Raw genomic sequence first — 20361 nt, 5'->3', positions numbered from 1 at the left:
AGGGGCCTTAGAGATTAAATCCAAAAATCCAATTCAGTTCTTCTAAACTCTTTATGGGTCAGTAAGCCCCCAGAATCTGAAAAAAAAAAAGTTATAATCCCTCTTCTTAGAAGAGGGATGCACTTACGTACTTCTGCATACAATTTCAGGTAATTTCCAGATATCCTTGAACCCACCCAGAGGGGCCAGATTAAGTTTAAAATATATATTTATATGTATTTCATTCTCCTGAATTTTGCAGGTTAAGAAATCAAGACACCAAGAGATAAAGGATTGGTCCAAAATCAAAAAACTAGTAAGTTGTTCCATGAGGACAGAATTCTTTTGATCTCTAGTCCAATGCTCTTGTCATATTAAGCCATTTTGTTAGGACTAGGTTGGGAGCTCACTTGGGGAGGGATCATAAATCATTCATCACATATCACTTAGCTTCCAGCACAAGGCCTGACTCCCAGTTGACCCTCCGTAAATGTTGTTTAAAGGAAAGAGGATGAGCAGTGGATTGCAGACCGTCCTTGTGAAGGGAGAGCTCTAATATGATTCTGAGACTCTTTCGGAAAGAAACTCTGGTGTCTTTTCATGGCATGCTGTTGGGGGTTATGGAACAGAAGCCTGGATATCTTTTTTTTTTTTAATGCTTTTTATTTGGAAATAATTATAAATTCATAGAAAGTTGCCAAAATAGTACAGAGAGGTCTCATGCACGCTTCACCCACTTTTCCCCAATGGGAACATCTTGCATAACTATAGTACAATCTCAAAACCAGGAAACTGACATCAATACAATCCACAGAGTTTATTCAGATTTCACCAGTTTTGGGGTTTTTTTGTTTTGTTTTGTGAGGAAGATTAGCCCTGAGCTACCATCTGTTGCCAATCCTCCTCTTTTTGCTGAGGAAGATTGGCCCTGGGCTAACATCCGTGCCCATCTTCCTCCACTTTATATGTGGGATGCCTGCCACAGCATGGCTTGATAAGCCGTGCATAGGTCCTAGGATCTAACCCCATGAATCCAGGACCACCGAAGCAGAGCACAGGAACTTAACCACTACGCCACCGGGCCAGCCCCGATTCATTCATTTTGAATGGGTGCTAGATATGTATATTTCTACCTATAATTCAAAAGTCAAAAAAGAGTCATTGTTATACTTTTTTCATCTTTTCCTGGCCAGTCTTAATTGATTATTATTGTTAGTTCCCTTTATATCTTTAAATACATATGCTTATACATCTGTTTCTTGGTTTATCAGGTTTAAAAGGTGTCTTAAGATTTACAACTCTTAAAAGTTCTCATCACACACACACACAAATTGTAATTATGTGAGGTGATGGATGTTAACTAAACTTATTATGGCAATCATTTCACAGTATAGACATATATCAGGTCATTATGTTGCACACCTTAAACTAATACAATGTTATATGTGAACTGTATCGCAATAAAACCAGGAAGAAAAAGATTTACAGCTATAAAAGTTGAAGAAACTCATGTACTTATGTTACCTCCCATGCCTCTATATCTCCATGCTTGTTAGCTATATTATTTCTTGGTTCCTTTTTAATTGTTCGTTTCCAACTCCTTTACTTGCTTTTTGCAATCCTATCTGTATTCAGCAAGGCTAGCTTCCTTTTTGATGCTTCTGAAATGACCTTCACTTCTGAGATGGTTTTTTTAAAAAACACTTCTTTCCTGAGCTCTGCCAATGCCTTCTCTTCCGGTTTTCTCATCTTCTCTTCTTTGAACTAGTGCATCTTTGCTTTGATCTCTTGTTTTAAAATTCATTAAGCCCTTTGAGTTCTTTGCTGTTGGTGATTATCGTCTCTTTCATGTTAGTTTTTTTGTAGTGAATGCCTTTCATCTGCTGTTTGTTTTTCTCTTTCCCTGCCTCCCTCTCCCACTTTTTTGGTAATATATTTATATAGGTCTGGTGCTATTTACTTTTTCCTATAACTCCCCTTTATATGAAATGAGTTCTTCCTGGACCAGCTATTATTGGCGTCGTGGATGGAGAAGGGACTGTGGATGGAGAAGGCTGACGGAAAGTCTCTCGGGTTCATAGAGAAGCTCCTTAAGACGGGGTTTGTGTGAGGGAATTGGTTTAGCCCTTTCTCTTCCTGGCAGATGGAACTTGGTAGCAACAGGGTTGCAAAAGTGTGTTTCCCTGGTCAGCCCTCGTGCCCTGCTGCTCCTTGGGGCTGGTGGCAGCAGAGGAGCTCCCGGAGTCAGCTCTTACCTCATGATCCCAATGTTGTATAGAAAGTGCTGTTGGTTCTGCCTTCAAGTGCACCACCTTTTTTGGAGAACTCCCAACTTTGCCAACTCTTGCTGAGATCTGCAGCCCCAGGAATTCTCTATGGCTTTAACCCTCTGGGTCTTCTTGGCTCTTGCCATTTCCGCATAGGCTGACATGATGGCTTCCTGCTCTAAGCACCCTTGTCAAGGGCTTTCTCTGGCCTCTGGGTTGCTCAGCCCTGAAATGCTGGCGATGAATGCCTCTGGGAGCAGCCCTCAACCAATGAGACAGCTCTGAGGCAGGCTCTGGGCAGTCTCACTAAGGCCCAGCACGTTGGAACCCCTGTTGCCCACAAGAGTGACATGTTCATGAACATGCCTCTGTCAAAAAAATTTTTTTTAATGTATGAAGATCAGGTGATTTTTCTCCTTAGCCATGCTAACATAACTGATTATATTTATGGATTCTTTATTAACCATATTTGCATTCCTGGGGTGATAGGTTATTTTTAAATGTGCTATTATATTCTTTTTTCTTGTATTTTATTTAAGAGTTTTAAAACAATATTCAAGGAAAAGGAAACGAATCTCTAGCTTTCTTTTTTTATACACTCTTCATCAGGTTTTAGTGTCAGTAGTCTCCTTAATTCACAAAAAGAATTGGGTATTTTTCCTTCTTTTTATGCTCTGGGACAGTTTGAGAAACAAGATTATCTGAAGTTGCCTATGAAAACTTCAGGACCTAATACATTTTTCTTTTTTGGTAGTGGTGGTGAGAGAGTTCTTTTACAACTTTCTCTTTTTCTTCTCTGAAAATTATTCTATGTCGATGGTTTCTATTGGGACCACATTAATAAATTATGTTTTCCTGGAAAGTTTTCCATAAAATCCCTGTATTTAAGTGTTGATACCTAATTCAAATTTTTAAAAAACTCTGTCAAAACATGCCAGCAGGGTAGGCATGGCCTGTGGACCACCATTTTGCAACCTCTGATTATAGTCAAAGGATTTTACAGCTGAAGGAGGTCAGATAGATCCTATACTGGGGATTGCCAATAGGTATCATGCCTGGCAAGTAATAGCTGTGTGAAGCGAGGACTTCGGTGAATTGGAGGGCCCATCCCCCAACAAAGATAAGCAAGTTAAATTTTGATGATATTCTAACCAAAACACCATGCAGGTCAAGTAAAGCCGTCTGCAAGCTCAGTGTGGTGCATGGGTGGCTGCTTTGTGGCCTCGGCCAGCTCAACTTCACTTCCTGCCACGCCTCCTGGGCATCTCACCTGCCAGCCACATCTCATGCTCCCTGAACAGGCCCTGCGCTTTCTCCATGTATCTTGATAGCTTTATTATACTGAGATTTTCTCTTATGGCTGCAGAAGCGTTCTCCCTCCCCACCATATTGTGAACTCCTCATAAGCAGGGACCGCGTCTTATTCACCTTTTCATGCTTTGTACGTAGTTGGAGCTCTATAAACATTTGTTGCATAACTTTCATAGTTAGCAAAACAATAAGGATCTTACCTTGAAAAGAAATTATTTGTGAAATTGACTCTAACTCCATTTTATAAGTAGGAAAATGAGGCCCAACGTGGTTAAGTGATTTACCCAGAATCACATAGGAATAGGACCAGTGCTCTTTCTGATGTTCTACTCTGTAACAGTTCACTTATAAGATTAGGAACTGGGACAGAAGTGGCATTTTCTTAATTTATAGAACTGATGTTAATGTCTGACTCTGAGTCCCTAGCCTGCCTTCTAGCAGACAACTTAATTTAGATGTATTCAGGTAGATTGAAATCCAATCCAGTAATTTTGAGGGGATGTAATTTCAGGCTTATTGACTCATCTTAGGCCAGTTCAGAGCTCTACAAACAGCTTGCCTCTTCCTCCCCAACACTGATCTAGTTCGCAGGGAAATTATACAACTGAAGCTGGCAAGAGGTGAGGTTGGGAGTATCTACCTTTGGTGTCTCATCAGGTTCTTGGTCCTACTTCTTGGGATCCTGTGCTTCCTCTCATTAGTCTGGGTCCTCTCCATGTCACCTGGATCCTCAGGCAACTCAGAGGACTGATGGGACACCCCCCGTCCACAGCCATTTCCCACCATCTCTCTTGCCTTCCTCATGCCTAGGAGTTTCTCTCAGAACCCCCCTAAACTTCTGTAGGGGATCTCCTTGTATTTCCTTCAACACCGGGTCTGTGGTAGGGGAGGCAAAAACTCCACAGTGCTTCTCTCTCTCTTTTTCTGAAATTTTCTCTTCCTCTGTGTCTCCCTGAGTTCTTTGCATCTTTTCTCCTGGTAAGGGGAGAAAAAAAACAGTTCTATCTCTGCTCACCTCTGTAAGTGGTTAGTGTCTCACCCCAGGAGAGACGGCCTTTGAATTTAGTAATTCAGAGCCTGGGTCTTTCTTCCCAGCTGTCTAGCTGTCTTCACTATTTTCAGCACCTTCCATTTGGCTGTCACTTGGGGGAGGGTTGGCAGATAGGCCTAGCTGGATAGGAATGGCAAATCAGACAATGCTTGAAGTCATAGTTTTTCACTGAGGATTCTTGTACAAGAGCAAATTGGGATTATCAACTGCCATCTTTAGTAGAAAAAAGTACTTTAGACTCTGTATTCTTCTCTGCTTTTGAAGGACCCCAGAGTCATTGAGTTCCAGTCACCAAGTTCCTTTCAACACTTGGCACCCCATTTGGTTGAGGACTTCCGGTTTGCTGAATGTTCCTGATTTACTGATTTAAGATTTATAGGACAGGACCGTGCACCTATGCTCCAGGGTCTCCAAGTTCTAAGCCTCAGAGTGGTCCCCAGGCTGAGTGTTGGATGCCCTTGCCCCCAGCCCAGATGCCTCCTACTTTCTTAAAGGTGGCTCCATGACTCTGGTGGTCATTTAGCCACTTTGAGCCTCAGTTGCCTCATATATGGAGTGGGTGTGAGGTCCCTCACTTTGTGGTAGTTGTGAGGATTAACTAAGATAGTGCCTATGAGTGAGTACTCCATAAATGTTAGATTCCCAGATTCCAGTTCCTTTCCACTGCCCTCTCTTCCTTCCAGAATCCTCCACTGTGACATAAGGAGATTCTGAGGATGAGATTTTTCTCGGGACAAGGCTTCCAGCTGCTGTTGGTAGGGTAAAGAAGTGGAGAGGAGCTCTTACCTTGCCACTAACGGAAGCTATTTGTTTCTAGTATAACTGTATTCTTGGGGAAGGATTTGTGGTCCTACCCTTGAAAGGCAAAGGGGCTAGTTGTGCCATTTGCTAACTTAGGCACCATGAGGAGATATCTGGTGTCTCATTCGTGGCAGGTCCTGAAGAAGGAACTGGTGAGGAGTGTCAAGGGCCCTGGGAGGGAAGAGTGGAAGACTGAACAGACAGATGATTTGAGGAAGGGAGAGGCAGGTGTAGGCGGGGGCCTTGGATGAGGGTGGCCACCCTGTAGCTTTTGGAGTCACAGCATGGGCACAAAGGATAGAGTTTCAGATTAGGCTTCAGAAAGACTGATTTCTGACCCCTGCCCTGTAGCCTACTACCCCCTCGACACTGGGCAAGTCACAGGCTACACTCTGAGCCCCTGAGTCCTGCTCTGTACCTGCCCTTCCTGCTATTATGAGATCCAGAGAGAATAAGGCCAAGCAGCAGGGTCTAGTAATAGGTTAAACTTAGGGACTTTGGAGCCAGACTACCTGGGTTCAAACCCCTATCACCTATTAGTCATGTGACTTATATTAGTATTAGGCAAGTTACTTGATTTGCTGTGCCTGTTTTCTCTGCAAAGAGTGACGATAATATTAGTACCTACTGCACAGGTTTATTGTTGAGGATTAAATGAGTCAGTTTGTATAAAGGGCTTAAATAGTGCCTGACAATGGCAAATTGTATTTGACAAACATTAATTTTATTAATAAAGCCTTTACCCATGTTTCCTTTAGATATATAATTTTTTTTTGGCTGGATAGATGTTTTATTTTGCTCTTTTTTTAAATTGAGGTCATAATAGTTTATAACATTGTGAAATTTCAGTTGTACATTATTATTTGTAAGTCACCATATATATGTGCTCCTTTACCCCTTATGTCCACCCCCCACCCCCTTCCCCTCTGGTAACCACTAATCTGTTCTCTTTGTCCCGGTGTTAGTTTATCTTCCACATATGAGTGAAATCATACAGTGTTTGTCTTTCTCTGTCTGGCTTATTTTGCTTAACGTAATACCCTCAAGGTCCATCCATGTTGTTGCAAATGGGACGATTTTGTCTTTTTTTATGACTGAGTAGTATGCCATTGTATGTATATACCACATCTTCTTTATCCATTCATTTGTCGATGGGCACTTGAGTTGCTTCCATGTCTTGGCTATTGTGAATAATGCTGCAATGAACATAGGGGTGCGTAAGTCTCTTTAAATTGTTGATTTCAAGTTCTCTGGATAAATACCCAATAGTAGGATAGCTGGGTTGTATGGTATTTCTATTTTTAATTTTTTGAGAAATCTCTATGCTGTTTTCATAGTGGCTGCACCAGTTTGCATTCCCACCAGCAGTGTATGAGGGTTCTCTTTTCTCCACATCCTCTCCAACATTTGTTGTTTTTTGTCTTGGTGATTACAGCCATTCTAATAGGTGTAAGGTGATATCTCATTGTAGTTTGGATTTGGATTTCCCTGATGATTAGTGATGTTGAACATATTTTCATGTGCCTGTTGCCCATCTGTATATCTTCTTTGGAAAAATGTCTGTTGATATCCTCTGCCCATTTTTTGATCGGGTTGTTTGTTTTTTTGTTGTTGAGTTGTATGTGTTCTTTATATATTTTGGAAATTAACCCCTTGTCAGATATGTGATTTGCAAATATTTTCTCCCAGTTAGTGGGTTGTTTTTTTCATGGTTTCCTTTGCCTTGCAGAAGCTCTTTAGTCTGATGAAATCTCATTTGTTTATTTTTCCTTTGGTTTCCCTTCCCTGAGTAGACATGGTATTTGAAAAGATCCTTCTAAGACCAATGTCAATGAGTGTACTGCCTATATTTTCTTCTAGGAGTTTTATGGTTTGATGTCTTACCTTCAAGGCTTTAATCCATTTTGAGTTAATATTTGTGTATAGCAAAAGATAGCGGTCTACTTTCATTCTTTTGCATGTGGCTGTCCAGTTTTCCCACCACCATTTATTGAAGACACTTTCCTTTCTCCATTTTGTGTTCTTAGCTCCTTTGTCTAAGATTAGCTGTCCGTAGACGTGTGGTTTTATTTCTGGGCTTTCAATTCTGTTCCATTGATCTATATGTCTGTTTTTGTACCAGTACCGTGCTGTTTTGATTACTATAGCTTTGTAGTGTATTTTGAGGTCAGGGATTGTGATGCCTACAGCTTTGTTCTTTTTTCTCAGGATTACTTTAGCTGTTCAGAGTCTTTTCTTGCCCCATATGAATGTTAGTATTCTTTGTTCTATTTCCATGAAGAATGTCATTGAGATTCTGATTGGGATTGCATTGAATCTGTAGATTGCTTTAGGTGGTATGGACATTTTAACTATATTGATTCTTCCAATCCAAGTGCATGGAATATCTTTCTATTTCTTTATGTCATCATCGATTTCTTTCAATAATGTTTTATAGTTTTCATTGTATAGGTCTTTCACCTCCTTGGTTAAATTTATTCCTAGATATTTTATTCTTTCTGTTGTGATTGTAAATGGGATTGTATTCTTGAGTTCTCTTTCTGTTAGTTTGTTATTAGAGTATAGAAATGCAACTAATTTTTGTAAGTTGATTTTGTACCCTGCAACTTTGCTGTAGTTGTTGATTGTTTCTAATAGTTTGCCAATGGATTCTTTAGAGTTTTCTTATAAAATCATGTTGTCTGAAAACAGCGAGAGTTTCACTTCTTCCTTGCCAATTTGGATACCTTTTATTTCTTTTTCTTGTCTAATTACTCTGGCCAAAACCTCCAGTACTATGTTGAGTAAGAGTGGCAAGAATGGGCACCCTTGTCTTGTTCCTGTTCTCAGAGAGATGGCTTTCAGTTTTTCTCCATTGAGCTTGTGTTGGCTGTGGGTTTGTCAATATGGCCTTTATTTTGTTGAGGTACTCTCCTTCTATACCCATTTTGTTGAGTTTTTATCATAAATGGATGTTGGATCTTGTCACATGCTTTCTAAGCATCTATTGAGATGATCATGTGGTTTTTATTCCTCATTTTGTTAATGTGGTGTATCACACTGATTGATTTGTGGATGTTGAACCATCCCTGTGTCCCTGGTATAAATCCCACTTGATCATGGTGTATGATCCTTGTGATGTATTGCTGTATTTGGTTTGCCAATATTTTGTTGAGGATTTTTGCATCTACGTTCATCAGTGATATTGGCCTGTAATTTTCGTTCTTTGTGTTGTCCTTGTCTGCTTTTGGGATCAGAGTGATGTTGGCCTTGTAAGATGTGTTAGGAAGTGTTCCGTCTTACTCAATTTTTTGGAATAGTTTGAGAAGGATAGGTACTAAATCTTCTTTGAATGTTTGGTAGAATTCTCCAGAGAAGCCATCTGGTCGTGGACTTTTATTTTTTGGGAGGTCTTTGATTACTGTTTCAATCTCTTTACTTGTGATTGATCTATTCAGATTCTCTATGTCTTCTAGATGTATAATTTTTAAAGAAAATATTACAGTTACCGGTCAAGCTCCTCATCATCCCACTCCCTTTCTCCTCACTGGTAACCACTTTCCTGAGGTTGCTATGTACCCTTCCTATCTATATTTTTAAATTTTATTACATATGTATGTAGCCACAAGCAACTATAGTTATGCGGCACATTTTAAAAAATGGCATCGTATTTCATCTTTTTTCCACTCAAAATTATGTGTGAGGTTTACCCACATTGACACACACAGTTCTGGTGCTATGTTCAATCTGTAATGTGTTGATGCATTTCCTCTGCTGATGGGCAGACACTTCAGCTGTTTTTAGCTTTTCGCTGATAAAAATGTACCACGGTCATCCTCATGCTATCTTCTTTTTTTTTTTTAAAGATTTTATTTACTCATTTTTTTCCCCCCAAAGCCCCAGTAGATAGTTGCATGTCATAGGTTCACATCCTTCTAGTTGCTGTACGTGGGACTCGGCCTCGCGTTGGACGGAGAAGTGGTGCCTCGGGGCGTGCCCGGGATCCGAACCCGGGCCGCCAGCATCAGAGCGCGCGCACTTAACCGCTAAGCCACGGAGCCGGCCCTCATGCTATCTTCTTGTGCACATGTGTGAGTTTCTCTACAGTGTATATATAAGTGCATATAATTCCTTGATTGTAAAGTACACACATCCTCAACTTTTTAAAATGTTGCCAAATTGCTCTCCAACATAGTTGTGCCATGTTTCCCATTTCTCTGTTCTGATAAGTGTAAAATGGTATCTTGTTAATTTAATGTACATTTCCATTATTTCTAGTGATGTTCAGAATCTTTTCATTATTTAGTGGTGATTTGAGTTTTCCCTTTGAAATACCTGTTCATATCCTTTACTCATTTTTCTATTGGCCTATTTGTATTTTTCTTTTGGTTTGTAGAAATTTTTTAATTAAAAAAAAGTCTGGATAGTAATCCTTTGTAATAGTGATCTTTTGTAATTCTGGATAGTAATCCTTTGTCGATGATGTGCATGGCAAATATATTCTTCCAGTCTGTAGTTGATCTTTTCATTTTGTTTATGATGTCCTTATAAACAGAAGTTAATACACAAAAGTTTTTAGTTTTTGTGTTTTTTTAATTATGGATATTTTCAAACACGAAAGTTGAAATATATATAAGGATCACCCCTTAGATCTAACAATCACCATTTTGCCATATTGCCTTTATGTATTTGTGCATGTGCGCGTGCATGGGCATGTGTTTGCTGAATCATTTGAAAGTAAGTTGCATACTTTATGACACTTCTTTCTTAAAAATGAGGACATAACCACAATATCACTATAATGCTAAGAAAATTAACACTAATTCTCTGATATCATCAAATAGCCAGTCATATTTAATTTCCTTATTTGTCCCTGAAACATCTTTTCCAGCTTGTTATTATGAATCAGGATCCAATCAAGGTTCATATTTTGCATTTATTTGTATGTATCTTGAGTCTTAATCTAAAACAGCCCTCACCACTTGTTTTTTTTTTTCTCATGAAATTAACTTTTTGAAGAAACTGAGTTAGTTGACTTGTAGATTGTTTCACATTCTGGATTTGTCTCTTTGGTGTTGAACTGTTTCCCTACCCCCTGTATTTACTTGGCAAGTAGAGAGTGACTGCCTTTACTCCCAAATTCACTTTGGGATGGAGAAGCTGATTTGTTCTCAGTTCTAATTCCAAATTCCCAGGGAAAAGATAGGATGGCCCATCTTGGATTAGGTGTTACATTAATTTTCTATTGCTGCTGTAACATATTACCACAATTTAGTGGCTTAAAACAACACAGATTTATTATCTTATGTAGACTCAAGGGCTGGCACAGCTCTCCCTGGACTAAAATCAAGGTGTCAGCTGGGCTGCTTTCCTTTGGAAGAATCTATTTCCTTGACTTTTCTAGCTTTTAGAGACCACCCACATTCCTTGGCTCATGGCCCCCTTCCTCTGTATTCAAAGCCAGCAATGTTACATCTCTCTGACCATTCATTCTTCCCTCAGATCCATCTGATTCCAAAATGCAGGCTCTATGCATCATCCCTCACTGCCTGCCATTACTTGTACCCTTTATTTTCTGGACTGAAGTGAAGGACTTGACATTTAACTAGAGTGATGCTGGTGAATGTTTTAACACCTGGCTCCTGGGGAGGGAGATGCCCCTATTTGTAGTAGTTGCGAGTTTCTGTGGTATAAGTACTCCTCCCATGGCCAATTTCAAACAACATGGTTTCCACAGGCTTGAAAACTTCTTTAAAATGTAACCATCGCCCCAGCACACCACTGCATTTAGTCCTGTTACATTTCACCTTGTTCAGCGCTATCCAGCCTGCTGTTGACTGCTGAAAACAGAGGGTTTCCGCTGATCTTGTGTTTTGTTTCCACAGGGGCTGTACCAGCTCACCATGGATATTGTTGTGATGATCCGAGTGTGTAAAATATTCCGCCAAGGCCTTAGGGGATTCCGGGAATATCAGATCATTGAGACTACTCACAGAAGGCACCCTATCTTCTCCTTCTGGGATGTAAGCAGCTGGGCTTAGCAGGATTATGAGGGCTTAAGGGGGTCCGATAAATAGTACCCCACTTCCCAGCCCAACTGAGCCAACTGAGAGAAGACAAAGGGAAAGCAGATGAGAGACCCAACTGTCAGTTTTATTAATGATGAGACTTATATTGGAGAAAGTGACTTGTATCATCAAGCGAGAGGGTTACCTAGTACTGAACCCCAGAATTAGACAGCCTTACACACCCCGTCACAGGCAGTGCTGGAGCAAGGCAGGCCTCCACTGCAGTCCCAGGGCCTCCTGCTCTAAACTCACAGCAGAGAAAGGCAGGGCAGAGTGTGGGCTCAGAGGGAAGGAGAAGGGGATGGTCATGCCCAGTTTCACCTTCCGAATTCACCAAGGAGTTTAAGTCACTCCTTCTCAATGTGAAAGGAGAAGCGCTAGTAGTGTTCTACTCGTACAACTCCCTCTATGTGGAAAGAAACATCGGGAGTGGGGAAGAAAAGCCATCTCCATTCCAACAGTGATCAAAAGAGCCAGAAGAAATACAGGAGTCACAATGAAGTCCGGGCTTTCTTTTTTTTTTTATTTTTATTTTATTTTATTTTATTTTTTTTATTTTTTCCCCCCAAAGCCCCAGTGGATAGTTGTATGTCGTAGCTGCACATCCTTCTAGTTGCTGTATGCGGGACTCGGCCTCAGGATGAACGGAGAAGTGGTGCCTCGATGCGCACCCGGGATCCGAACCCGGGCCACCAGCATCGCAGCGCGCGCACTTAACCACCAAGCCACAGGGCCGGCCCTAAGTCCGGGCTTTCTGAAGGCCCACCAACTATTCATCTTTTCTGCCTTCTTTCCTGTTACCCCACTTAAACAAGAAGAGAACATTCACAGGGCCCTGTTCACTCTGGTGACCATGCTTTCTAGATTTTCTAGAAGGTCCCAGTTTCAAATATTTTATCCCAGTTGTAGATCATAAACCCCTTTTTGGATCAGAAAAGTTGATCACCATTCTGTTGACTTGTTCTGGTTCCCCAAAGGTATCTTCACCATCCGGGGCTCCAAAGTTTCCCCAGCCGATTCCTGGACCAACCCTGTCCGTTTTCCCGTTATGTCAAGATCCAGCCCCCGCCTTGTCCCTGCATCTAGCAATTCAGTCCAAGAAATTTCCCAAAATGGTTTCTGAAGGATAGTAGCCAAGGAGAGGGTTATGGGGGGTAGTAATGGGGGAAAGGAAGGTGGTCTTAGATTGGTTTCCAAGGGGCCAGCAGGTAATATAACTATGTGTGTGTGGTTGAGTTTAAGATATAGCAGGGAGTAGGGGCCTGTGGTCCAGCTGGAGAGGATGGGTGTGCCCCATCTAAAGGCATTCAAATTCGTATATTTTGAAGACACTGTGTTAGCCAAACCAAACAAGTCTGTAGCCAGATTCTGCCCTATTGTTGGGCCATGAGATCGGAAGGGATGGAGTAGAAGAATTGTAACCTGATAGACTGAGGTTAGCTCTCAGGAAGGACATTCTGACTCAGGGTGTCATGCAGTGGTGAAGCGAAGGGCTGTGGAAACCGGGAGTCTGGTTACCAGAAGACTTGGGCTGATGCCTGGGCAGTTGGAAGCTGAAGACCAGAGTCAGGCTTGTCATCAGGGGAGTGTGAGGCTAAACCTAACAGCATTGCCTATTCAGGGTGGCCTTGAGCAAAGCAGAAGCCTCTCAAGGGCAGCCTATGGGGGTCATATGGCTGCTGGGCGGAGAGCTGAGGGTCTGGGGTGGAGACAACCATGGACTGGTTTTCAGTGGAGTATGTGAATCTGGATCTTTCTGAACACCACCTCTTTCCTTCATTGGTCTCCCTGAGAAGCACCACACAGATAAACAAACTATAAATGGTGGACAGGACAAGGGTCTGAGTGGGCTCTGAGACAGGAATGTGGGTCCTGGTTTGGCCCGGGATGGTGGTCGGGGCCTTGTTTGTCCCTTCTCTTCTCCCCTACCTCCTCCCACATATCTTTTCCCTGTCTCTCAGCCCCTTTCTCTACTCTTCCCACATCCTCTCTGCATCTGCTTGGAGGTAGGGTTGGGTTAGTTCATCTCTAAGACCTCTTACACCTCTTCCCCCTGGTCATCCTCTAGACCAGGAGCATTTACTCGTTTACTTATTGTGTGATCCTTGGGCAAGTTCCTTTACCCCTTACAAGTCCTAAATGAGGCTTAATAATACCTGGTTTCTCCTGATGATGAAATGGAGTAAGATAAGGAAGATGTGCCGTGCCTGGCTCCTTAAAGGCACTTAAGGAAGGTTGGCTTCATTTGTTCCTTCCTTTTTATCTGTCTTTTCTGTTCTTTTTTTCCTCTATACTTTCCCATTTGTTTGCTTCTTTTCCCTCTTCCTTTTCTCTCTCATCCTTCCTCTCTTTATCCTCCTTTCTCTCCCCGCCACCACCTTTCTCTCTGTTCACAATGCTGGGCCCAAGTCTCGTGCTGAGTTGGGGCTTTTGGGTAGAGGTGGACATGAGAGGCTCAGCTGGTAGGAGGTTTCCCATGGCTTCCTGCCTACCACAGTGGTCCAGGTACATAGAAGGGTTTCGATGCAAAATTCTAGAAGCAGTCCTGCTGATTCACCTTCCTCTCCCCACCTCCTTTTCTTTCAGAAAAAGAAGCAAGGCCGGGTCACATTTGATACCATGGACTTCATTGCAGAGTCGGTATGCATAGCTCTGATCTTGCTGCTGGGAATTTTGTTTCTGCATCATGGCCTGACTGGGCATCAGGACAGCCGGATTTAGTCCAGGTTCTTCCACCAACCCAGTGTGTCACCCTGAGCTAGCCACTTAGTTTCCTTATCTATAAAATAGCTGATCTCAGTGATCCCTTCCAGTCCTGGCGTTCCACGAGTATGAGCCCCCCTGAACCCATTGTTGCTTTATAGCTGAGCAGAACCAGCGGAAGAGATCTCCTGTACTTGGACCCGTGGGGAAACAGCGGAACGCAAAGCAGAGGATGTGAGAGCCCTAGACAGAGGAGAAATAGTCAGGGTGGTGGGAAAAGCCCTAGCCTATGTGTGAATTCTGGCTCTGCCCCAAACTCTCCAAGAGACGCTGGGCATACCTGTCCCCCACCTGGGTATCCGATGGCCATTCTGAGGAGGGAGTGCCTTTATATCTGGACTGTGTGACTTGTTCTCTGAATTTTGAGAATCATTGTTATCTTCCTGATTTCTCCCCACCAAATCCTGGATATTAATTAAAATTTAAAGGGGCCTACCTATTTATAGGGAAGATCTGAAGTTCTCATCAGTGTAGGCCTGACTTGACCCTGGCCTGGAATAGCCAGGGTTTTTCTCTCAGGGAAAGGGGGAGAACAGAGCTTTCTAACCAGTACTAGGACCACCTGTGCGACCCTGCCTTACCCCTTTCCCTTCTCGGAGCCAAGGTGTGGCCTCTGGTGCCTGCCTTTCCTGGGCATGATCTAATTTCTCATGCCCTATTTTGTATGAAGCACAGTTAAGTCATCCAAATTCTGGGTTTATTCAACTTTCCAGACCAGCCAGCATCTGACACTGGGCATTGAAGGTTACTCAAGTTTTGCCCTTTAGACGGGAGAAACTAAGGGCCTCTCTGAGAGCCACAGAACTCTAGAGATGAAGACAATTCTGTGCATGGCAGTAGAGGGAGAGAAGAGGGCATGAAGGAAAAATCCATCATATAGGCAAGGTCTCTCAGCCTCTTATTTTTTTTTTTTTTTAATAATTTTATTTATTTATTTATTTTTCCCCTCAAAGCCCCAGTAGATAGTTGTATGTCATAGCTGCATATCCTGCTAGTTGCTGTATGTGGGACGCGGCCTCAGCATGGCCGGAGAAGTGGTGCCTCGGTGCGCGCCTGGGATCCGAACCTGGGCCGCCAGCAGCGGAGCGCACGCACTTAACCGCTAAGCCACGGGGCCGGCCCCTCTCAGCCTCTTAGATGAGTAGTATCTGATTCTGGCTCATCACAGAGATGAAGAGTAGAGACTCAATTTAAAAACCTGCCCTTTGGGGCCAGCCCGATGGCGTAGCAGTTAAGTTTGCACACTCTGCTTTCACGGCCCGGGGTTTGCAGGTTCGAATCCCGGGCACAGACCGATGCATCTCTCATCAAGCAGTGTGTGGCAGCGTCCCATATACAAAATAGAGGAAGATGGGCACGGATGTTAGCTCAGAGCCAATCTTCCTCACATACACAAAAAAACCCCTGCCCTTTGAGTGACTGCTAATGGGTACCAGGTTTATTTTTAGGGTGATGAAAAGGTTCTACAATCCATTGTGGTGATGGTTGCACAACTCTGTGAATATACTGAAAGTCATTGAATTGTACACTTTAAATGGTGAATCATATGTATGTGAATTATATCTCAATCAAGCTGATACACGTGCACACACACACAAATTTACACATATATAACCTGCCCTTAGAACAATACTTAGATTGTGACTAAAAACTAAACCTCAGGGGCCGGCCCCATGGCGTAGCGGTTAAGTGCACGCGCTCTGCTGCTGGCGGCCCGGGTTCGGATCCCGGGCGCACACAGACACACCACTTGTCTGGCCATGCTGTGGTGGCTTCCCACATAAAGTGGAGGAAGATGGGCACGGATGTTAGCCCAGGGCCAATCTTCCTCAGCAAAAAGAGGAGGATTGGCATGGATGTTAGCTCAGGGCTGATCTTTCTCACACACACACACAAAAAAAACTAAACTAAACTAAACCTCAGTAGAGTCCATATCGGGACTCTACTAACACTAAACTTTTCAAAAAGAACCCTTAGAATTATGGAGGCTTAGAATCATAGACTCATCTATTATAGCAATTACGAGACATTGGAGACAATGTTTCAAAAACATAGTTAAAAAATTGAGTGGAAAAAAGCAAGTTGCGTGAACGATGTCTGCAGTCTGACATTTATGTAAATAAAAGACAAAACAATTCTATATATATTCTGTGGGCACATGTCTAAATATATAATAATGCATAAAAATGGTAAACTCTAGTGGTGGAGAGCAGATCTGGATTAGGGGTGATATGGTACAAGGGGATTTTAATCATCTATATTGTTCTGATTTTTAATGGAAAATATAATCATGTATTATTTGTGTTATTTTCAAAAATTTTATTTATACATAAGAAAAAGACAAGAAACAAGTCTGCCAGATGTTAATGGCTAATTCTGGCTGGTGGGATTATGGGCAGTCCCTCTTTTTTCCTTTATCCTTCCTGGATGCGAGGGGAACACAACGAGGGGGTTACCGGCCTGAAGTGAGTGCTGGTGAGAACGCTGAGAAGTGGTGTTTGAAAAGCAGGCGGGGGCCACGTCTCCCAGGCCCTGTTTGAATTATATTCCCTTTTCGCCATTCCAGATGTTTTTTTGAGCTCCTGTGGTAGGCCTAGATCTCTGTCTGGTTGTGGGGAATACTAGGTTGTGTAACATTCCCACCTGCCCTTAAGGAGCTAATTTGGAGTTAAGGTTATGAAACTTACCTGGGAAGTTAAATAACAAATAGGATCAGTTCTGTAGGAATCCAGAGAGGGGAGTCTCTAAGGGGTGGTGAGAAAGATTTGCTGAAGGAATTAAGGCCCCAGGTGGGCCCAAAGAATCAGTGTGGTTCATAGAAGCCAGGGGCATCTGTGTTTGGTCATAAATAGACCCTGTGATAGAAATCCCAATGGGTTATTGATAGCAAGAGAGAGTTAGAAAGGAGAAAGATTGGATTCAGACCATAAAAGTGACCAACACTTCCATAGCTCTTGCTGTGTGCCAGGCATGTAGTAAGTTCTTTACTCGTATTGACTCTGCTATTTATAGATACAGTTTCTGCTGGAAACTGAGTCTCAGGGAGAGGCGACTTGTCCCAGGACACACAGCTAGGAAGTAGCAGGCCAAGGTTCAAACCCAGGCACCTGGCACCAGAGCCTGTGTGCTTTTAATCCTTGAGCTACATTGCCTTTCTGAGTGAATGTACAAGGCTTCAGATCTGTCGTTCTGATGTCCAGAATTATTCACCATGTCCCACTTTCATTTTACTTCTGTGACAATTGCTGTTATGTAATACCACCGGCATTCGTGCCTTCTTTCCATAAATATTTATTTTGTTGAGTGCCCACTACACGTGAGGCTTTATTCTAGAGTGGCAAACAAGGTAGACAAGGCCACTATCGTGTTTATATTGGGGCTTATGTTCTAGAGCACCTTTGCCCAGTAGACTTTCTGTGATCATGGAAATGTTCAATAGTCTGCGTTGTCCAATACTGTAGCCAGCAGACACATGTAGCTCTTGAGCACTGGGGCTAGTGTGACTGTGGAACTTATTTTTTATCTAATTTAATTTAAACTTAAATAGCCACATGTGGCTCTTGGCTGCCACATTGGACAGTGCAGTTCTAGAGTGTGTGTGTGTGTGTGTGTGTGTGTGTGTGTGCATGTGTGTGTGTGCGTGTGTAGGGTGGGGAAATGACAGATAATATACACCTTAACAAAAAGGAATAAGATCACTTCAGAAAGTATTAAATGCTTTGAAGAAAATGGTTCAGAGCTTACAGAATGCTGGGAAGGGGGCCTGCTATTTTAGCTCTGATGATCCAGTAGGGATTCCCTGAGGATGTGGCAGCATGTGAGCTGAGAACAGAATGAGGAGGAAGAGGCAGCCCTATCTGTGTGAAAATCCAGGGGAAGAACATTCCAGGCAGAGGAAATACCCAAGCAAGGACTGCAAGACAGAAGCGAGCTTGGCACATGCAGGAGATGGGTAGAAGGCTCGAGACTAGAGAATAAAGGGAGAGGCAGGTGGCGAGGTTGGAGGGGGTAGGGAGGTGGGGAGTCAGACCACGTGGGGCTATAGGCGGCAGTACAGAGTTAAGATTTTATGTTAAATGCGATGGGCAGCCAGTGGGGGTGTTAATAGCTCACAGTGCCATTTCCCCAGCAGGTAGGAGTGGTGGGAGAATGGGTAGAGGGCCACGAGTCCTGGTTCACCAGGGTTAGCTAACAGTCTCTCTAGGTTCTCTTTGTTTCTTAGTCTCCTGTAGCAGGCCAGGTATATAGGCTGAGGCAAGGGAGGTCTCCCCTCACTACAGTGTGTGTGTGCTGAGGGGCACCTGGAGGGGCCCTGGAGCCCAGGGAGCCCCATATTGACTGGGGAGCAGTCAATGAATGGCAGAGGCAGGATGATCAGTAGTTGGGGATGTGGGCCTTGGCATGTAGCAGATCTGTTATAATCCTGCCTGAGTGTCTTCACCTGTCAAATGGGAATAATAACGATGCCTCGCTTCTTGGGCTGGGTGATGATGCAGTGAGCTGGTGCATGTAAGATGCTGATCCCAATGCCTGGCACACAGTAAGCACTCATTACATGTCAGCCACTGTTGTATGGGGAGTGGGAAAGTGTAAAAGCAGGAGTATGGGCCTGTTGGCTCCTGGGGGAAACTGCTGGGTTCTCTGTGTCACTCTGGCCCTCTCTCCCCAGGGTCACTTCCCTCCCAGGGCCATTCAGATTGCACAGAAGCAGCCTTCTTGGAGGGAGGAGCACGAGATCCAGGCCCTCTGCAACCTCCTGCGGTTTCTGGATAGCTACCGGAACTGCTCAGAGACTCTGCAGCTGCTTCTGGCCAAAGTCATGCGCTTCGAACGGTCAGCGAGGGCCACACCCCTGGCCCCTGGGCTGGGCCTGGGTTGGGCAGGAAGAGCCTGGCTGAGAAGGCCACAGCAGGTCTGCTGGTCCCTCTGTGGGGTGTCGCTGTGAAAAGCCGTCTGTCAGTTCACCTTAGTGCTTACTGCTATGGTTGCAGCACTGTTTATCTCATTCATTTATTGAGAGTCCACTCAGAATTAAGGAGCCATTGAATCTGGAGAGGATCTGGTAGGACCCTCGGAAAGGATCTGGTCCAATTCCCTCATTTTTCAGATGAGGAAACTGAGGCTCAGAAGGGGAAAAATGACTCATCCTATGTCACCCAGATAATAGGCAGCAGAGCTGAGGCTCAAATCCAAGCCCCACATCCAGATAGGAACTAGGGCAAGGGTCTGTGAAGTTGGATGAGTGAAAAATTATATCTGTATTTTATTAACCTCTAATTGAAATTTATCATTTCCTTCAGTCATGGATATAGGTAACAAACCATTATAGTATTAGCCATTCCTGTGACTTTTTCACTGAAAGAAATCACAGATTTGTTCACATATTCATATTGTTGCCAATTTCTCAAAAACTCATTTATATTCGTCACATCTTCAAAATTATGGTAGTTATTAGATCCACTGCTAGCTCTTATTATTCAGTGCCTTCATAAAGATGCACATGTATTGCTATATCACAAATTTGGGTTTTAAACAACATTTATTAACTGTAATTCTGCTATATTTTATTTTATACATTTAAAATGTGGCTTCACCAGATTGTCCAAGGGTCCGTGGGACAAAAAGTGCCATGTAAGTCCCTTGTACTAGAGAAGTCTAAGAGGTGTGTGTGGAAATATTGCTATTTCCATGACATTTCGATGGCTTAAGGGGACAGCCTAGCAGAATATTTGAGGTAAGGCCTGTCTTGAAAATCTAGGATGTAAGGTCACTCTAGGTTTGTTTTTTGTTTGTTTGTTTTTACTTTTTTGTGTGTGTGTGTGAGGAAGATCGGCCCTGAGCTAACATCTGCCAATCTTCCTCTTTTTGCTGAGGAAGACTGGCCCTGGGCTAACATCCATGCCCATCTTCCTGCACTCTATATGGGACGCTGCCACAGCATGGCTTGCCAAGCGGTGCACGCCCGCTTGGTCCTTGATCCTTGGTGCACGCCCAGGATCCGAACTGGCGAACCCCGGGCCACCACAGCAGAGCGCACGCACTTAACTGCTTGTGCCACCGGGCCGGCCCCTCTAGGTTTGTGCCCTGATATCTTACTTCACGGAGGTAGCAGTCTAGGACATAATCACAACTAGCTACAGAT

At 43.2% G+C, this 20361-nt stretch overlaps 1 protein-coding gene across 1 annotated transcript in view; it reads left to right on the top strand.

Annotated features, from left to right (window-relative positions):
• Positions 1-5510: 5510 nt before the first annotated feature.
• The window catches only part of CNBD2 (cyclic nucleotide binding domain containing 2), a 44720-nt gene continuing 29869 nt past the window's right edge, over positions 5511-20361 (top strand). Inside the window, exons 1-4 of the mRNA XM_004430569.3 lie at positions 5511-5561; positions 11274-11411; positions 14043-14096; positions 18889-19052. Of these exons, the coding sequence (XP_004430626.2) occupies positions 5511-5561; positions 11274-11411; positions 14043-14096; positions 18889-19052 (407 nt within the window). The remainder of the gene's footprint in view (positions 5562-11273; positions 11412-14042; positions 14097-18888; positions 19053-20361) is intronic.

This window comes from Ceratotherium simum, chromosome 21 (assembly GCF_057802395.1).
Source record: "Ceratotherium simum simum isolate JZ-2026a chromosome 21, ASM5780239v1, whole genome shotgun sequence".
Classification (NCBI taxonomy): Eukaryota; Metazoa; Chordata; class Mammalia; order Perissodactyla; family Rhinocerotidae; genus Ceratotherium; species Ceratotherium simum.
This window is presented reverse-complemented; position numbering and strand designations above follow the sequence as displayed.